General features: G+C 41.0%; 2 protein-coding genes across 2 annotated transcripts in view; one reads left to right on the top strand and one right to left on the bottom strand.

Annotated features, from left to right (window-relative positions):
* Window positions 1-13,058, bottom strand: part of LOC139759998 (uncharacterized) — a 28,845-nt gene extending 15,787 nt beyond the window's left edge. The window contains exon 1 of the mRNA XM_071682743.1: window positions 12,998-13,058. Within this exon, the coding sequence (XP_071538844.1) occupies window positions 12,998-13,025 (28 nt within the window). The 5' untranslated portion in view covers window positions 13,026-13,058. The remainder of the gene's footprint in view (window positions 1-12,997) is intronic.
* Window positions 1-16,987, top strand: part of Pbp45 (proximal sequence element A Pbp45) — a 95,072-nt gene that overhangs the window by 18,967 nt on the left and 59,118 nt on the right. The gene's annotated exons all lie outside the window — the stretch shown is intronic.

The following is a 16,987-nucleotide window of genomic DNA, read 5'->3' as shown; positions in this document are numbered from 1 at the left end:
GCAAGAAAGATAGAGAAAATGTTACATGTATATCACAGGAATGGTTAATGAAATTCAACCTTGGATAAAATAATGAGGGTTGTTGAAAATGGAATAAATAGAGACCGATCGTTATTTTGGTCACTCAAAACTACCATGAAATAAATGGATAGTTAGGTTTTGAAGAGTATATATATATATATATATATATATATATATATATATATATATATATATATATATATATATATATATCCAGGATAGAGTATACTGAGGCAGTGTAGCCAGATCGTCAGAGGAAGTAGAGAGAAGCGTTAGAGAAGGTTCAAAGGAATAACGACGTTTTGCTGTGAGTTATGTGCAGAAGGAAGGAAGGTGGCCACAATGGTGGAAAAGAAGGTTAAGGGGAGACATGATAACCATCTATAGATTCCTTAGAGCCCAAAGTGGTGGTGACACAGACATTTCTCTGGAAGTCAGCAAACCAGTTGGAATAATGGTACGAGACTAGGCTACAAAAACATCTGGGGAAACACGGGGAAGCATTTCCTCAGCAACACAGCAGCGGAAACATTGGTCAAGCTAATCAAAGATGAAGTGAATCCTATTGGCACTACGTAATTCAGATGGCTGAACAACAAACGTGAGGGAGCCCAAAGATGGCGTTCCCCTGGGGTGTTAACAGGCTACCAATGGCAGCAACCCTGACCACACGTCTTTTCGCAATGTCTAAAACCAAATAATTATATGCAAATATGCCTATGCCCACCATTCATGTAAAAACGATATGTAGACATTGTGAACCTGATACAGTTCCGCAAGTCTGTTGCCTCTTGTTGGAGACAATTTTTTTTTTTTCCTCTCTTGCTGGGGCTAACCTTGAGCTGGATGGTTCTGTCGGGATAACGAGGTCCGCGACCCGCGCCGGGAGGCCAGGACTGGTCGTTCTTGGCCGCCCGACAGCCTAGAATTCGTACGATTTTTCCAGTAATCGATCAACACCGGCGGCCGTGCTGGTTAGTTACCAAGCTTCACCACAGGAGCCTTTAAGTTTTCGTGTTACATTATGTACGTGAAGAATTGTACAAACCAGTGATTTTATACATAACCTGGCGTGAGCTAGGATATGTTTAGATATACGTAAGGTTAAGACACGGAATTTTTTAACGGTTATGTGTCGGGTAATACACATATATAAAACTCTTTTCCCCTTAACACACACGAAGAATAATATCTCTCAAAGGTGCATATGAATTCAGCGGTGGACTTTACAGATGGTAATCAAAGCGGATACAGGAGCCAGCCGGCCGGCCAGCCAGCCAGGCACCGCGCCCTAGACTTCGAGTCCAAGTGTAGGGTACGTCATCGCCCTGGACTGCTCCAGCAGGCCGCCCCACATCCCTCTCTGCTACCCCCGCACCCTTTACTGCGTACTCGATATACCACCTAATTTCAACTTAAAAGGCCTTCACCTTGGAATGCAGTTTTTACTCCCATGTTATATATTACAAATGATATTACATAAAAAGAATGAAGCGATTGATTGTATGTTTAATCAAGGCGGATCGGAACCTCAACGTGAAGTGTTATTTATGATTAACACCTGTGTTTGTACCTTGGCCTTCTTTCTTGCATTCCAGATCATCACCAGTTTCAACATCATGCAGTCATCCATGATATCTTGTCCTCACACACACATCACAGTTCTTTACATTCACATCTCTTACATAAATCACATCGATATCAAAAGTATATATATATATATATATATATATATATATATATATATATATATATATATATATATATATATATATATATATATAAACTTAAAAGGATATATAACTTCAAATGCATGTTCGCAAAGATTAGCAAAAAGTGTATGAGAATATTTGAAGAGAATGCATAAGAGCAGCGAACATAAATCCCACTTGAAATTCAAAATGTACAGCACTTATCCACGAATGGATCCTTCATTAAAGTGGGCTTACCAGATATTCTAGACTGAACTGGATCTACGCCAGCGAATGATAAGCAAATCTGAGACAGTCCCTACGTCTTCTCTGAAGGCAAACTGGCACCTCCTCGACGCCCGTGTTCGAAACAATGTAATCATGTGGCTCCTGCCTGGCCTACGTGATGTGGGTTAGTCTATGTAATGGTGCGGGAGGAACCAAGGTGACTTGTAATTTACTTTGGTGTTCCTACGTCATTACCACTAATTAAATGATAGGTAATTCAGAGTAAACAGTCAACAGACAAGCAATACTTCACTCTGTTTTCTTCCAATGGAGAGAAGCCCTCGTTGCATAAACTGGTTTGGAAATATTGATATATATATATTGATTGAATATATGGATTGAAGCAGGGCATGTGCAGCGTCTGGGGTAAACCATGGAAAGCTGTGTAGGTATGTATATTTGCGTGTGTGGACGTATGTATATACATGTGTATGGGGGGGGGGTTGGGCCATTTCTTTCGTCTGTTTCCTTGCGCTACCTCGCAAACGCGGGAGACAGCGACAAAGTATAATAAAAAAGAATAATATATATATATATATATATATATATAATCATATACATAATCGCTTGTATTTTGCTGTACGGAGACTTCGTTATATCTTAAGTTACGAGTTACACATTCATCATCATAAGCTGTCTGTATGTAGGAATGATTTTTATTGTTTCACGGCTTTTAGAATCGAAATGTTGTATTGTCGTGTTATAGTAGTTTTCATCATCATTTTTGTTTCCCGTTAGCAATTCAAGTGGTTTACTATCAAGTTTACAAGTGTGTCGTCCTTGTGTACTATGTTAAGTTATTTGAGCTTTAGGTCAATCGATTGTCAGGATCATTAAGGACATCGGAGTCAAGTTATAACTTAAAACACTTTGCCAGCACAGTGCCATATTGATGTATGCTACATCGGCCATCCGCGGTATGAAATATAGCATAGTAACGGGACGTGGGTGTGGCAGCAACTGTGCTCACCTGTCAGGTAATGTGCACTTGTGTGCAGATGATATACATCCGTTAAACAAATGACATACTCCGTCGCCTTATTACCTACACGTATCGCTGATTGAAGCTCGGTTCACGCGTCATACAAGAGCGCGTATAACTTGCCAACTCTCCTCCCCTCCTCACGTGCAGATTTTGACTTATCCACGCTTCCTGATAACGGATGAACCCTCTTGATTGAAGCTTGATGTGTAAGTTCGTTTTATGGGATATGGAACTGATTCTCTGGGCTCTTCACCCGTTACAGTGTTAGCTCTCAAGTATAGCAAACCTGTCTGACATGAAAGATTTAGCTGATACTGCTATTAGATAGTCTCAGCTGTTTGCGCAAAAGATGAATGTGCCTGTGTCTGGGGTGAGCTGTAGGTATCGGTGAGCTAGCTAGATTTGCCGTCCCAATTTCCTCTTTTCAGGGAAGAAGTATCAGTCATAATATCCTCACATTAATTATGAGATTTAAAGGCGATACGATAACTGGATATTCTTTGTCTAAACTAGTATTTGTCATTTCCAATACAGTTTTAAGAAGCGTGCATTGATCGTGTTAAACTCTAGGTCGTGAAAATGAGCTTGTCTCTTAGATCATCGTACCTATTCATAAAATCCAAATTATGACGGATACACATTAACAACTACAGTTTGTTTGTACGTAGTGGACATACATACACAATCTTGCTCCTTGACTTATGCTCCCATCCGCTGGACGTGGCTGGCTTTCTGAGCACTGCGGGTGCTCCATAGAAGGGGTTCATGGGAGAGCAAGGGAAATGTAAACGTTGTAATAGGGTACAGGCTCCGCACGACAGTGCCTAGCGTGTTTAATGAGAATTGATTTTTGAAGTATGACAAGTAATTATACAGTATCTACCACTCTCAAATTTTATTACAAATGTTTTTATACAAAAAAGTTGTGAAATATAAAGTTCAAGGCGTTGCAGAATGAGGACCAGCCAGGTGTGGTAGCCCATACAGCTAGACACATATGAGATAGGTTTTTGCGTCGGATGCCGAGGTTATGATGTGATGTTCTCATTAGAGGCAGATACTCCTATCTTGTTTTCTGTATATAAGAATTAATTTTAGTGTTTCTATGCATAGCCTTTGCTCTGCACTGCTTCCTTTTTTTTTTTTTCTTTCGTAATCCTCTCCATATTTCACCTAAGGCTTGGCCTTGATACGGACTTTTGTACGCGACTGGAGACTTCATCGTAAAAAAAAAAAAAAAAATAATAAAAGTTAGACAGAGATGGATTTATACGTTTTCTTATATGATTAGACCTGAATTAAATCGACTTTTGTAATTTTGCCCACAACTTTATGAAAACTAAGATTCCACTTTATTCATTCATAATAACCCATTACAATTAAACTACTTCCATAAAAGACACGCGCTTTTACCCAGGTCCATTTCTGAAGGTTCCTGCAGTGCAAGACTGCGCTACTTACAGCAGCAGAGAAATGCAGCCTCCTTACGAAGCTCTCCGACGAGACTTTTACTTCCGCTGAAACAGCCTCAGCGAAGTTTCAACTTTTCTCTCGCGGTGTCAGCTCTTGCTGGCGGAGCCCGGTAACACCAATTCCGCTTTACAAAGGAAGAAAACGCTCACCTTGATATATCCTCTTAAGGCACCGATCTCTTCCTGTAGGACTTGCGAACCATCGAAACAAATCACCACAAAATAATAACAGAGCCAAGTATTTTTGTGTGTTCTCCGCCGAGCTAGGCTAGGAGCCGGAGAGACGCCTCTTCTCTCGCCCACCAGACGATGCCTACTGAAGAGGCGCTCGTGAGGCACCTCTTCTGCACCTGCTGCCCGAAGGTCCTCGGTACATTTGAATCTTTTCTCCTTATTCACAGACAAAAATTATTGTTGTACTTAGCTCAGCCTGAACGTAAATATGCATGTTACACATGGTTGCAAACAGCTGCCGTCCTGGTTCCTATTGTATTAGCGGGAAGTTTTTGAAGAATTCTCGTGTGGCCGACGTGAACTTGACCCTGGCAATGGGCAGGTGAGCCCCGGTACAGTGAACTCCGCCCAGTACCTGCAGGGAGTGTACTCTGATGGCAGGAATGGCTTGATGTATTCATTGTGTTTCATTTCTGTTGGTTGTCTGTCGAGGCTCGATCTTAATTCTCATATATTTTGCACTTATATTGTTACCTCAGTTATTCGTTGTATCATTGGCATTCTCTCTTATCATTCATTAAGTTTAAAAAGACACCGTCGGTTTTCCCTCTCATTGTTTGCACCGTTTTACTTCTTGAGCAGCAAATATTTACATTTCAGTTCCCTGAAGTCCAAATTACCCCTTTTGAGCTGATGCTGTTGGTTTTCAAGGTTATGACTATGACTATGATGGTCCTTATCACTAATAGTGTAATTAGATTTCTCATCCCTCCGAGACTCAACTCAGTGTATCTACAATAGTTCCCCCTCTCTCTCTGCGATGTAAGCTATCCGCTCCTGATATGTCTCGATACTTTTCGTTCCATTTGTGTGCGTTTGGTACACTTAACATCTAAAGTAGATGTTTTTTATGTATCGCATATGATATTTTGGCAAATGATTTCTAATTGCCTTGATAGGTCGCCCATGGAATGTTTATACCAAAGAATCAGTGGTATTTGAATACAATGCGACCATACGAACTTAAGCTGTTGCAGAAGAAATATAGAATACGAGGGTACTAAATGTCAGACCAGAAGACGACGTTATTGATGGTTATACTGAGGTCATAAACCCGAAAAGCAGTTGTTATGTTGTGGGCTGAAACGTTGGGTGTTGACCACAACCACACACACACACACACACACACGCCTGAGGGGGGGACCACCCCTTAAAGCCACCACCACCACACACCGGTCCTGTACAGACCACCATACTTTTTACGAGGTACTTCTACGAGCCAGGTTTGAATATCAGATGCAAGCTCTCTCACACAGAAAACGCGTGTGCGCCTACACACACACACACACACACACCAGGGTAGGTTAGCCCCGCAGGCGTCGCCTGACCTTGACGCGCGACCGTGGAGGGAAAGAGTACTAACGACAAATGTTTCGCGTCGAGGAGACGTAAGAACTTGCATTGCACGTGAGCGACGGATGGAGGAGTGCACGTACAGCGGGAGGAAGTATGGTATCGCTTGGTGTAGGGTGGGTGAAGGAAGGAGGGGGAGGAAAATGTCTACCATTGGAAGTACTTTTTTTTTTACATTGTACTTCATGATGAACGGAGGATATTCTCCGTGGGGAAGTACTCTGTGACGCAATGACGTCAAGACGAAATAACATACATACGTGTGGTTCACGGCGTGGTAACATTAAGAACAAAATAACGTAATTGTGGTTTAGATCGTATTAACATTGACAACAAAATAACGTGACTGCTTTACGGCGTGCTAACATTAAGAACAAAATAACTGTGGTTTACGACATATTAACATTAAGAATAAAATAACATAACCGGCTTACGGCGTGCTAACATTAAGAATAGAATAACAGTTGTTTACTCCGTAAGAATACTCAGAGTCAGCCGCTGGGAAAATTAAATAAACCGAATTTAATTGCGTATCAAGTCCAGTCCTCAGCATCCCGGCGTTTAAAGCTCAGGTAATTTTCACACCACAACTTGGTATCTCCGTCCAAGCGCAGTGTTTCAACCAATTGGAACGCCTTCATTTTTCCTCTCTCTCTCTCTCTCTCTCTCTCTCTCTCTCTCTCTCTCTCTCTCTCTCTCTCTCTCTCTCTCTCTCTCTCTCTCTCTCTCATAATTCACGCTTCTTTTCGTCCTTTTCCCATCTCTATAACCTCATCAGCGATGTGACTTTGGCGACACTCTTTTTACCGAGCGAATTTTGACGACGTCAAGTTTCTAAAGGTACTTTCCAAATGCCAACTCGGCCAGAGCACTTACGTTTACGATACACTAGTTTTCTTTCCTTGAGCAGCATCTGGCTACACTAAAAGCTAAACAATTGCCTCTTTTACAGTCCACCAGTAGGATATATATATATATATATATATATATATATATATATATATATATATATATATATATATATATATATATGTATGTATATGTATATATAATCAGAAGACAACAGGATGAAGACGGCAATACTGGGCGGCGGCATCGCTATGCCCCTCCTCCCGGTTGCAGAGCCATTGTTGTATTTGCTGGACTTCGTATGCAAGTCTGCCATGCGGTATCAGTGTCTCCAAACACGTCCGCATGATGACATATCCTGCTTCATCGGAAATGACCATATGAGGTGGTTCCAGAAATAGCCTACATTTGGATATATTTCCCTCTGTTCTCCCTCTTCGTTATTTCTGCTTGAACCTCGTATCGTGCGAATGAATATGATTGTATAGTTCTGAACATATCACTGGAAAGGCATTCTTCATTTGAGCAAATAAGATATAACTAAAGACCAGTTCGACTGACTGTATTTTCTGATGACGTTGGATAATGTGTTATTCTCTAACCTTTTGATTATAGCCTAGTATTTCGTATGATGATACCGTATCTTGTTACTAAGTGGCCTACTTTGCGTTCGGTTAAAAAAATCTTTAAACCTTACATCTAACTTATGACAGAACCTTTCTTGATCTGCAGTATCGTGTCGCAGCTCTGAAGACTCCTTATTTCTCTCATACGTTTAACATCATTCAGATAACTAGTTGCAGAGGACCAGTAACTAGTCCTCTGATGATGTGGTAATACATGAAAAGCGCTCGGGATTCTCGTGTCTCCTTTCCCTTGTGGTATTTCTACACACACACTCACACACACACACACACACACACACACACAGACACACACACACACACACACACACACGCATATATATATATGCTCAGTAGTTGCCCATACTTTTTTGCAGCGCGGAGGCATGTGAGTACCAGCGAAGTATGAGCGGGTGGGTAACAGGTCACCTCCGCACCTGCCTGACCTTGGCCCTGAAGCCTTGACGTGCCTCGGCCTCCTCTCCTCCCTCACTCACCTCCACCTCTCATCCCCCTCACTCTCACTCTCCCATCATTCCTGGTTTCCACCCCCACCCCTTCATCACTTTTGCTACCCCTCTCCCACCCTACCATTACGTATCTCACCTCATCCTGTTAATCTTCCCATTTACCTCCACCCTCTTAATCACTTTTTCCTCGCCATTCCCATCACTTCCATCTCGTAGTAAGCTTTCCATGGCAGTGTGCTACTACATACTACATGGGGCTTATTCTATGCCATTTTGCTGTCGGCTGCCGTGCTGAAGGGAGGGAGTGGGTGGGTGCGGAGGTGCCCTCCTCAGGCCACTGCCTTTGTCATCCAGCAGGTAAACCCCGTCGGGGACCATCAGGTGTCCTGTTACATGTCCATCCCATGTCCTCTCCCCCGTCTTAAGGTAGCCATTAGAATTCTAAGAACTCTTTCCTTTAGCGCGTACCCATGGGCACAGTGGAGTCACCTTTGACCTTACCCTGAATGGGTGGGTCAAAAGCCGGGCCGTCATGCCCGAGGATCGTGCTCAAGACAGATACGTTTATAATCTTAATAGACAATCTGATCCTTTCTATTATTGTTAGATTTGATATGCTGTCGTCTGCTGGGTGGTGATGAAGACAAATTGCTGCAGTCAAGTTTATTAAACAGACGTAATGACACAAAAGTGTTTTTTTTTTTTTTTACTCCCCTTCTTCACTGTGTAACTTAGAGTATTTGTTAAAGTGTACTTGTGCTTCCACTACATACCCAAGATCCTAAGTTTGGCTATAATACCAGAACTATATCCGTGTCCTCCATCCACCACCGACCCGCCCCCCAAAAACGTAGAAGTCATATTGATGATGAATTAACCATTTGCGAAACATTGCATTGCATGGCTGTGAACCTCCCATAGTTGACTGATTTTTGAACAAAGATTTGCCAAGGGTTAGCGTGCTAGAGTTAGTTGAACAGACACCTTCAAAAGAATGGTAGAATGTGCAATGCTTCGACTCACCCCACACGTGTAATGTTGAATGCTGTGCACACAGGACTATGTAAAAAACGGGAATAAAAGAAGATTGTTAATATTGTTTTATTTTTTAGACTTTCTAGGTGTAATTATATTAATGAATATTATCTTAAGTTTTTTTTTTTTACTTTTCATACCCCCTTTCTCTCTCTTTTAAACCACCTCCCTACAAGTTCACTCCTCATTCAGCCTTCACCTTCACCTCCCAGCCGTCGCCTTCACCTTCATTCAGCCTTCACCCGGCCTTAACCTTCACCTTGCTTGCGTCATGTGTTTTCCACTCATTTCTTGTGTGTGTGTGTGTGTTACTTTCCAAGTTTATCTTTAACTCTGGCAAGATTTATGGCAGCGTTGGTTTGTTTCTCTCGATAGCTACAACTCCATGTGTAGTGTTTTTTCCAAGTAGATACATCCTTTTTTTTCCAGGATACATCCTTTTTTCCCCCAGGAGATACTTTTTTTTTTTTTTTTTTTTACCCCAGGAGATACAACCTTTCTCTAGGAAGAGATACATTTGTTATTCCCAGGATCTACAACGTACCGCGCTATAGCATGGCTTGATCGACCTGAACCAAATGTTAGAATAAACGAGTACTCAGGGAGATGGTATTGCTAGGCTGGAGGCCAGCGGTGGCCAGGCACACACGATAGCTTTATTACCTTCGTGACCACAAGATGGCCTAGCACTCTCCCCTCCCCTAGGTGTTTCCCGCCGCGTCTTTCCTCGTAATGCCTTCCTCGTCTCCTCCTCCTGGCCTCTGTCGTGTTTATTTCAAGAAACACGAAAGCATCAGCGTATTATGATATAAAGACCTTCAGAGTCAGAATCCACGCCAGTCTGGTCCCATTCCATTGTCAGGAAGTATGTAAGCACATGAAATATTATTTTCTTAAGTACACTTAATGTGATAATAATTCACTTCACCTGAAATTATACTTTAGATATATTTTTTTTCACTTTTCCGTTCATCTTGAGCCGCTGTCAGGCCAAATTCCATACACGTCCCTTGTGGAAGTGCTTGTCTTAGAATATGGGTCAGCCAGTCAGATGGTCGTTCATCCAGATGGCGGTGTAAGTCTCTCCTTGGAGCAGCGCTTGAGGCAGGTATTAGTCGAGTGGAGGATAAGCCACAAAGCCAGGCGTGAACACCAGCAGCCCCGACAGGGCCTTGAGAACCTGTCCAGCTACGATCACGTACCCACCGAGACAGCGACGCCAGGGTTCTTTCTTGGTTGGTGGTGGTTGCTGACCCAAGGTCCTCCTCCTCCAGGTGGCGTTGTTTGTTGACGTAAACTCGTCCGTTAACTTGAGGTTATGCAGACGATGCTCGCTGATCTGAGGTCGTCCAGTGTTCCATGCCGCACAAGGTGGTGTGGTGTGGTGTGGTGTGACACGTAATGTATGTTGTTCGCTCGTTTTACGTTTTCATGGTATATACTTGTCGCGTCCCATAGTTTTGTAAGCAAGCGGTTCCATGCATGAGAGTCCTTTCTTGTGTCCTTGTACAGCAGCTGCGCCGGGGGTGTTGATGCATACACGATTGTTCCGTCATTTGCATTGCTGTCAATACGTCAAGGTCGCTTGTATTTGCGCGTGGCGCGCCCCGCTGCGTGAACAGAAGCTGCTGACGGGCCTTCCACACGGTCACGTCCTAAGGCCGCGGCGTCACTCCCCAAATTGTGTTTTGTGTACCCTCTGACAGCGGGAGGCAACAGAGAAGTTTCTTAGAATAATACTTCAGAAACGATAGATACAGTAGGTAGATAAGGAAGATGAACAATATTTATAATTATTCCTGGAGCGGCCGCCATATTGTGAGAGGTCTTGATCTAGCTTCGATCACCCGCTCACCCACACGCTAATCGAAGTTCGGGGTGTTCACCAGTGCAACCAGTGAAATTAAGTCATCCATCAGGGTAACCAATAAAGTTCAGTCACCCCCTGATGCAACCTGTAAACTTCATTCACCCACCATTTCGGCCTGTGAAGTTGGCTTCCATCAATGCAACCAGTACAGTTCAGTCACCCACTGATGCAACCAGGGAAGCAGTCATCCACAGTTGAACTATAAACCACAGTCATCCACTAATTCATGCAGTCCAAAGAAACATATGCACTGTAAAGCACACTCATTCATCAGTACACCTAATTATGCATATTCAAACGCTTATGCTCTCAGAAAAGCGGTCTTCCAGTCCGCTAAGCGTCCGTCAGTCCGTATGTGAGTGGGTTTGAGTGCGCTTGTAACTACGTGTCTGTACATACGTCCGAGAAAACACAAGCAAGTCCATTTGTCATACATCTCTCCTGGCAAGTTTGAATGGCTGAATGTGTAGAATTCGAGGAAAACTTACGCGCTGTCATTTGTAAGTTAGGTCCCGTTACTACACTTGATATGAGCGAGACTGTCATCTCCGATGCGTCTGTCTGTCTGTCTGTCGACACATTCTTGTCATCACGATAACTTAAGAACTGTATATGATTGAATTTTGAGGCAGGCACATGCAGAAATTTGCGTTTTTATCAGGAAGACCTTTCTAAAGTACTGTTACAAGTACTGAATTATGGCAAGTTTAGAGTCGTATCATTTATGTATTGGGCAGGGGCAAGTATCATGCCATAAGATTATTTGCTTATTGATCTCAATATTTTTATTCATTTATATTTCGTGGCGGGTCATTAGGCAACTTAAAGCGCCTCATGCCTTGATCAGCCTCTCTTGTTTTGCTCTGGCTACAAACAAAATAACTTATGGGAATGCAAATCCGGTAATGATACTGTGCAAAGCTTCCATAAACTATATATTTTCAGGTTTAATATCCTAATTTTCATGTAATCACCTTTTTTTTTTTTTTTTAAAGTGAAGTTTCGTGACTATTGGACGTATCTTAATGGTGCGTACCTGTAATGTTTGTGATATTGTTATTTGGCGTAACCAAGGGTAAGAGCCGCTTGACCGCTGACTTCCGGCCGTCTGGTTCAGTTATTGCGGAGGGTTGATGTCACATCCTATAATAGTATGCGTTGGTTACTGTTTCCTCCCATTATGTCTGCTCACAATATTTGCATATGAACTTTCTAGTAGGGTAGTTTAGCCACATTATGCTGACATGTGGGATGATGGATTGTATATATATATATATATATATATATATATATATATATATATATATATATATATATATATATATATATATACAATGCACACCCATGCGCTCTTATAGGGGAAGACTGAATATTAGAAAATTCAGTTTTCTGTACGTTTTCTCAGGCGAGATTAAGGTAGGGGGAGCCTCCTGAATATGAGAAGTTCCCACTTTCCATCAATTATCTCGGGGTTCCTGAAACATGAGAAGCTCCAACTTTTCTTAAATTATCCAAGGACCCAATAGCTTGAAAGTCCCTGAAATTTATCCAGCTTTCCTTATATAACATCCAAGGGCCTAATAGTTTAGGGGTTCCTCGAAAGTGCACCCCTCCCGTGCAAACGCTGGCTAATGGTTCTCGTTCGTGTAACGAACAGTACTTTTAAGTACAGGAGTGCGTTTATGGCTGACCTACTGGTTCATTCTTTGCTGTTGTGCAGAACTGCAGGGTGTCCTTTTCTAGGCTTGGCCTGGACTCCCCTTATCTTCTTGTAACCTTGTCTACAATTGACTGTTAACCAGTTTGTAAAAGAAATTGTGTTTATGGGTCACCAAACCTTTAGATTCATCAGTATTACTTCTGCTCATACGATGCATGTTCTATACTACCTGCTTAGTCACGTCCCACACTGGGACAACGAAAGCAAATGATACGAACCTTGTGATGTGGACAAAAGTTTTCGACTGTCCGAAGAGAAACGCATCTCAGTAAACACTTGAGCCGCGTCAGTCATATTTCTCGTGGTCGCCGTCGCTTCAGAAACCTTCTCCAATTAATATGTGAATTACTAACAAAAGCTTAATCTCTTAGATACACGAAGGTTACCTCTCACAGTGGATGTACGATACTGCATGGCGTTGTCCTTCGAGTGTAGATGTAGCGAGAGACGTTCGGTGGCCGCCGAGATCCTATGGTGAGCGGCACGTGCAACCTGTCTCGTGCTGGATGCCGCTTGCGAATGGCACGCGACCGGGACCACTAGGGTTGTCGGAAGCTGGGACTCATTATATATAGATAACGAGGGCGCGACTGGGAGCTGCATCACAGACACGCTATCCACCGTGCCTCTCGCAGTATAATTTAACGGATAGTGTGTCACAGCAGGGCATCGACACCTCATCTGAGGAGCGGCCAAAATTGATCCGATGCTGTACAGGTTGAGACTAATGAAACCCACCAACACACGGGCTTGTAACTTGCTGCCAAAGTCTTCAGAAATTCAGACAAGCCTTATTATGAAGGAAAATTAATGTAAATCAGTTGGAATCATATCTCCACTCAGACTTGTAAGAAGGGTTCTTTCCCTGGGGACTGGATTGAAAGAATACTGCCCACGTTTCGTAGAAAGTGATTTAGAGGGGTGGGAGCGAGGGTTAGAAATCCTTCCCCCCCGTATTATTTTCTTGAAGAAGGAAGAGAAAAACCGAGCCAAATGATGACTTTCACCTCTAAGGCTCTGTCATATGTTTTTTGCTCTTCTCGCGCGTGCGAGAAATGACGAATATGTGATTAATATGATATGCAATTCTTGTTGAAATTATTATCAAAGGTGACTTTATTGTTGATTGCTTTGTTAGATTTCCTATTTTCAATGTGTGTATGATGCTTAAGGATTAACGGAATGCCAGTTAAGTATCATTGCATAAAGGCATGGGGGATAAAAGTGAATGTCCGAATTTAAAGATATAAGTTTGTTGAGTATGCCTAGCAATTTGTACAGGGAGAATGGCGATTGAGGGTGTTGGCATACTAACAGCATCAGGATTGGGAACATTGCGCTTCAGGAGCATGGTAGAGGATGTGGAAATTAGGTGTTTACTTTGAATAATCTGAGAGATACTTAGAGGAGAAGTATTTGTATGTTACTTATGGATCAAGAGAAAACGATGCCATTATAGGGTTGATAGAGGTGCCTTATGGAAGGTGTTATGAATATATGGTGTGGGAGAAAAGCAACTAGAGGTAGTCAAAAGCTTTTATCGGAGTAAGGTAAGGCGTGCATGGGAACAGGAAGAAAAGAGGGTGGTTGTTCCTATGTGAATGTGGTTTAGGACAATTTGAAGATTTATTAAACTAAAGGTGAATAGCGAATTCTGCCAGTAATTCCATACTTTGGAATGCCCTGTATACAGCCTGTAACATGCAGTAAGCTATTTCTGTCTTATTACAGTCTTTTCATGGTGAAAGTCATGTATTTTATTATGAAATGTTGCCGCACACTTGCAAAGAAATATAATTTCCATTCTTAGCACACTCATTCATTCAAAGCTTCACCACCCCTACATTCCTGACTGGGCCCCAACAGGTCTGTTTTCTTTTCGGAATATACCTAACATCTTTTCTCTGATCATCTACCGATCTATTCAGTTTACAATATCTTTTGTATTTGGTGACACACTCTGCTTGCCTATTTCACTGGGAAGAATTAACCAAACACAAAAGACCTGAACCAAGGAGAAGGAATAGAACTTCAGTGCTTCAAACAGATGATACAGTTATTAGACGAATTTGACTCAGTCTTTCATCATGGATCTACAGTAAAACTCATGACAACAGGTCTGCCTGGATGTGTATAAAACTTTATTATAAAAATCACTTGATCCCACTAGAGATTATATTCAAGTTTATAAATACAGAATTAAGTACAATCTGCCTCTTGAAGTGGAAGAGTGCCATCAAGATACCTGATGTTGATTTTGTTTTAGACAAATGAGCAGTGTCTTTCCTCCCTTGATATTATATTACATGGATACAAAATAGATAAAAGTATATTTCAGCATTGATTTAAAGTAGAAACCATAAAGTAGGAGACATTCAATAATGCTTCTCATTCAACAACACAAATCTTTTAATAGTGAATGGTAACTTTCTTTTTCCCAATTTTTCCCTCTTTTTTAATGGTATTAATTTTCTGTAACAAGACTGTATGTAATAATTCATTTTAAGTAATTTACTCCATACTTCATTAAGGCTCAAAATTTTCATGTGTTTGGGTGCTACAGACAATATATTAATATCTTTACACAAACCTGCAGCATAAGAATACAACAGCATCTTTACTTTCAATGTCTTGGGGATTTGTAAGTTCTTCTGTGACTGATTATGATACAAACAGTGATTGCACTACAATAAAATTTGTCCCTTCATGATCCCAGCTTCTGTAAACCAGTGACTGTATGATACAAAAAACTGTCAATCCAGTATTGTAATAAAAAGTATACATAAAGCATGCAGTTCATTATAGAAAATAATGTAGCTGATAAAAAAGGCATGTAAATTTACTTATTGCATCTGTATACTAGAGGTATATCACTACATCTAAAAGTATCCTCAGACTTATGTCTATGTACTTAGGAGTACATAAAATTATATATAATTTCTGTGCCACTTTGCTCTGAACACAACAAATCTTGTTACATCATTATCTAATATTTGCTTTTACATAACATACTAAGTCATACCTTGCTTTATTTTGTGTATCTACTTCATATTTCATAATTATCTGCAACACAATGTTAAAAGGCACAATATCTTTAGGTTTTAGACTCCCAAAACATAAAAACCTATAAAATTTAGTGTATCCAAAACCAATAAAAAACTGTTGGCCTTTTATAGCAGGCAGTATATTACAAAATAATAAAGAAAAACTCTGTTAAGATGCATTATTTTAGTGACTATGTATTGCTGAGGAATTGACAAAAAAATGTTTCATTGTATGAAGTTATCTTTTTTTTTTCTTTCAAACTATTCGCCATTTCCCGCATTAGCGAGGTAGCGTTAAGAACAGAGGACTGGGCCTTGAGGGAATACCCTCACCTGGCCCAATTCTCTGTTCCTTCTTTTGGAAAACTAAAAAAAAAAACGAGGGGGGAGGATTTCCAGCCCCCCGCTCCCTCCCCTTTTAGTCGCCTTCTACGACACGCAGGGAATACGTGGAAAGTATTCTTTCTCCCCTATCCCCAATGATAATCTTGTATGAAGTTATATGGTAACATAAAAATCCAGGGGTAAGAAAGTTAACCTAACTTCACAGCTGACCAACTAGAGTTCACTGTAATCAACATCATCATCAGCATTAATCTTATTATTCAAATTACTTTTAGTTGCACATTCTAAAGGAAATGCCTAAGAGAAGACAATATACAGAAATGCTCACAATATATGACTACATTCATGATAGGTACACATGTGTTTAGAGTAAGTCACTAGTATTAAATACCTTAAAGCATGCTCAGGGGTACATTGGTGATATTCATTCATAATGTAACTCATCACTTGTAAGTGAATTTCTAAAAGACTAAGATACTTCAGTTCTCACTGTTAACATTAGGCTACAAACAGGTAAAATATTACTCTAATTCCCTAATGAAAACTTACAAGGATGGTAAACTTGAACTAGGTTAAGATTGAGATGAAATTTGGACGGATAAGAAAACCTGAAACTGTAGAATACACTCTTGAAATATGAATGATGAGCAAGAAAGGTAAGCTAAAATACAGGAAAAAGTATTTTCAGTTGTATACCAGACCATTATGACTACAAAAATAATAAAACTCATGTTCCTGGAATAGATTTCAATTACACATCCTATCTAAATTACAACATATAGCACTAGGATGGGAAGATTAAGTAAAGTACATCTTTATTTATTTATCATGACATATTTCCTGCCTTAACAAGGTAGCAGCAGAAACAGATAACTGAACTTTAGTGGAAAAATTATTTTTACCTCCTTTTGGAAAGTGATTACACAGGAGGTTACAATTTCCAGCATTCCCTGCTCCCATCCTTTTTAGTTGCCTCTGTGACACACA

The sequence above is a fragment of the Panulirus ornatus genome, chromosome 34, assembly GCF_036320965.1.
Source record: "Panulirus ornatus isolate Po-2019 chromosome 34, ASM3632096v1, whole genome shotgun sequence".
NCBI classification, from domain to species: Eukaryota; Metazoa; Arthropoda; class Malacostraca; order Decapoda; family Palinuridae; genus Panulirus; species Panulirus ornatus.
Note: the sequence above shows the minus strand (reverse complement) of the source record. Positions and strands in the feature narration are given on the sequence as shown.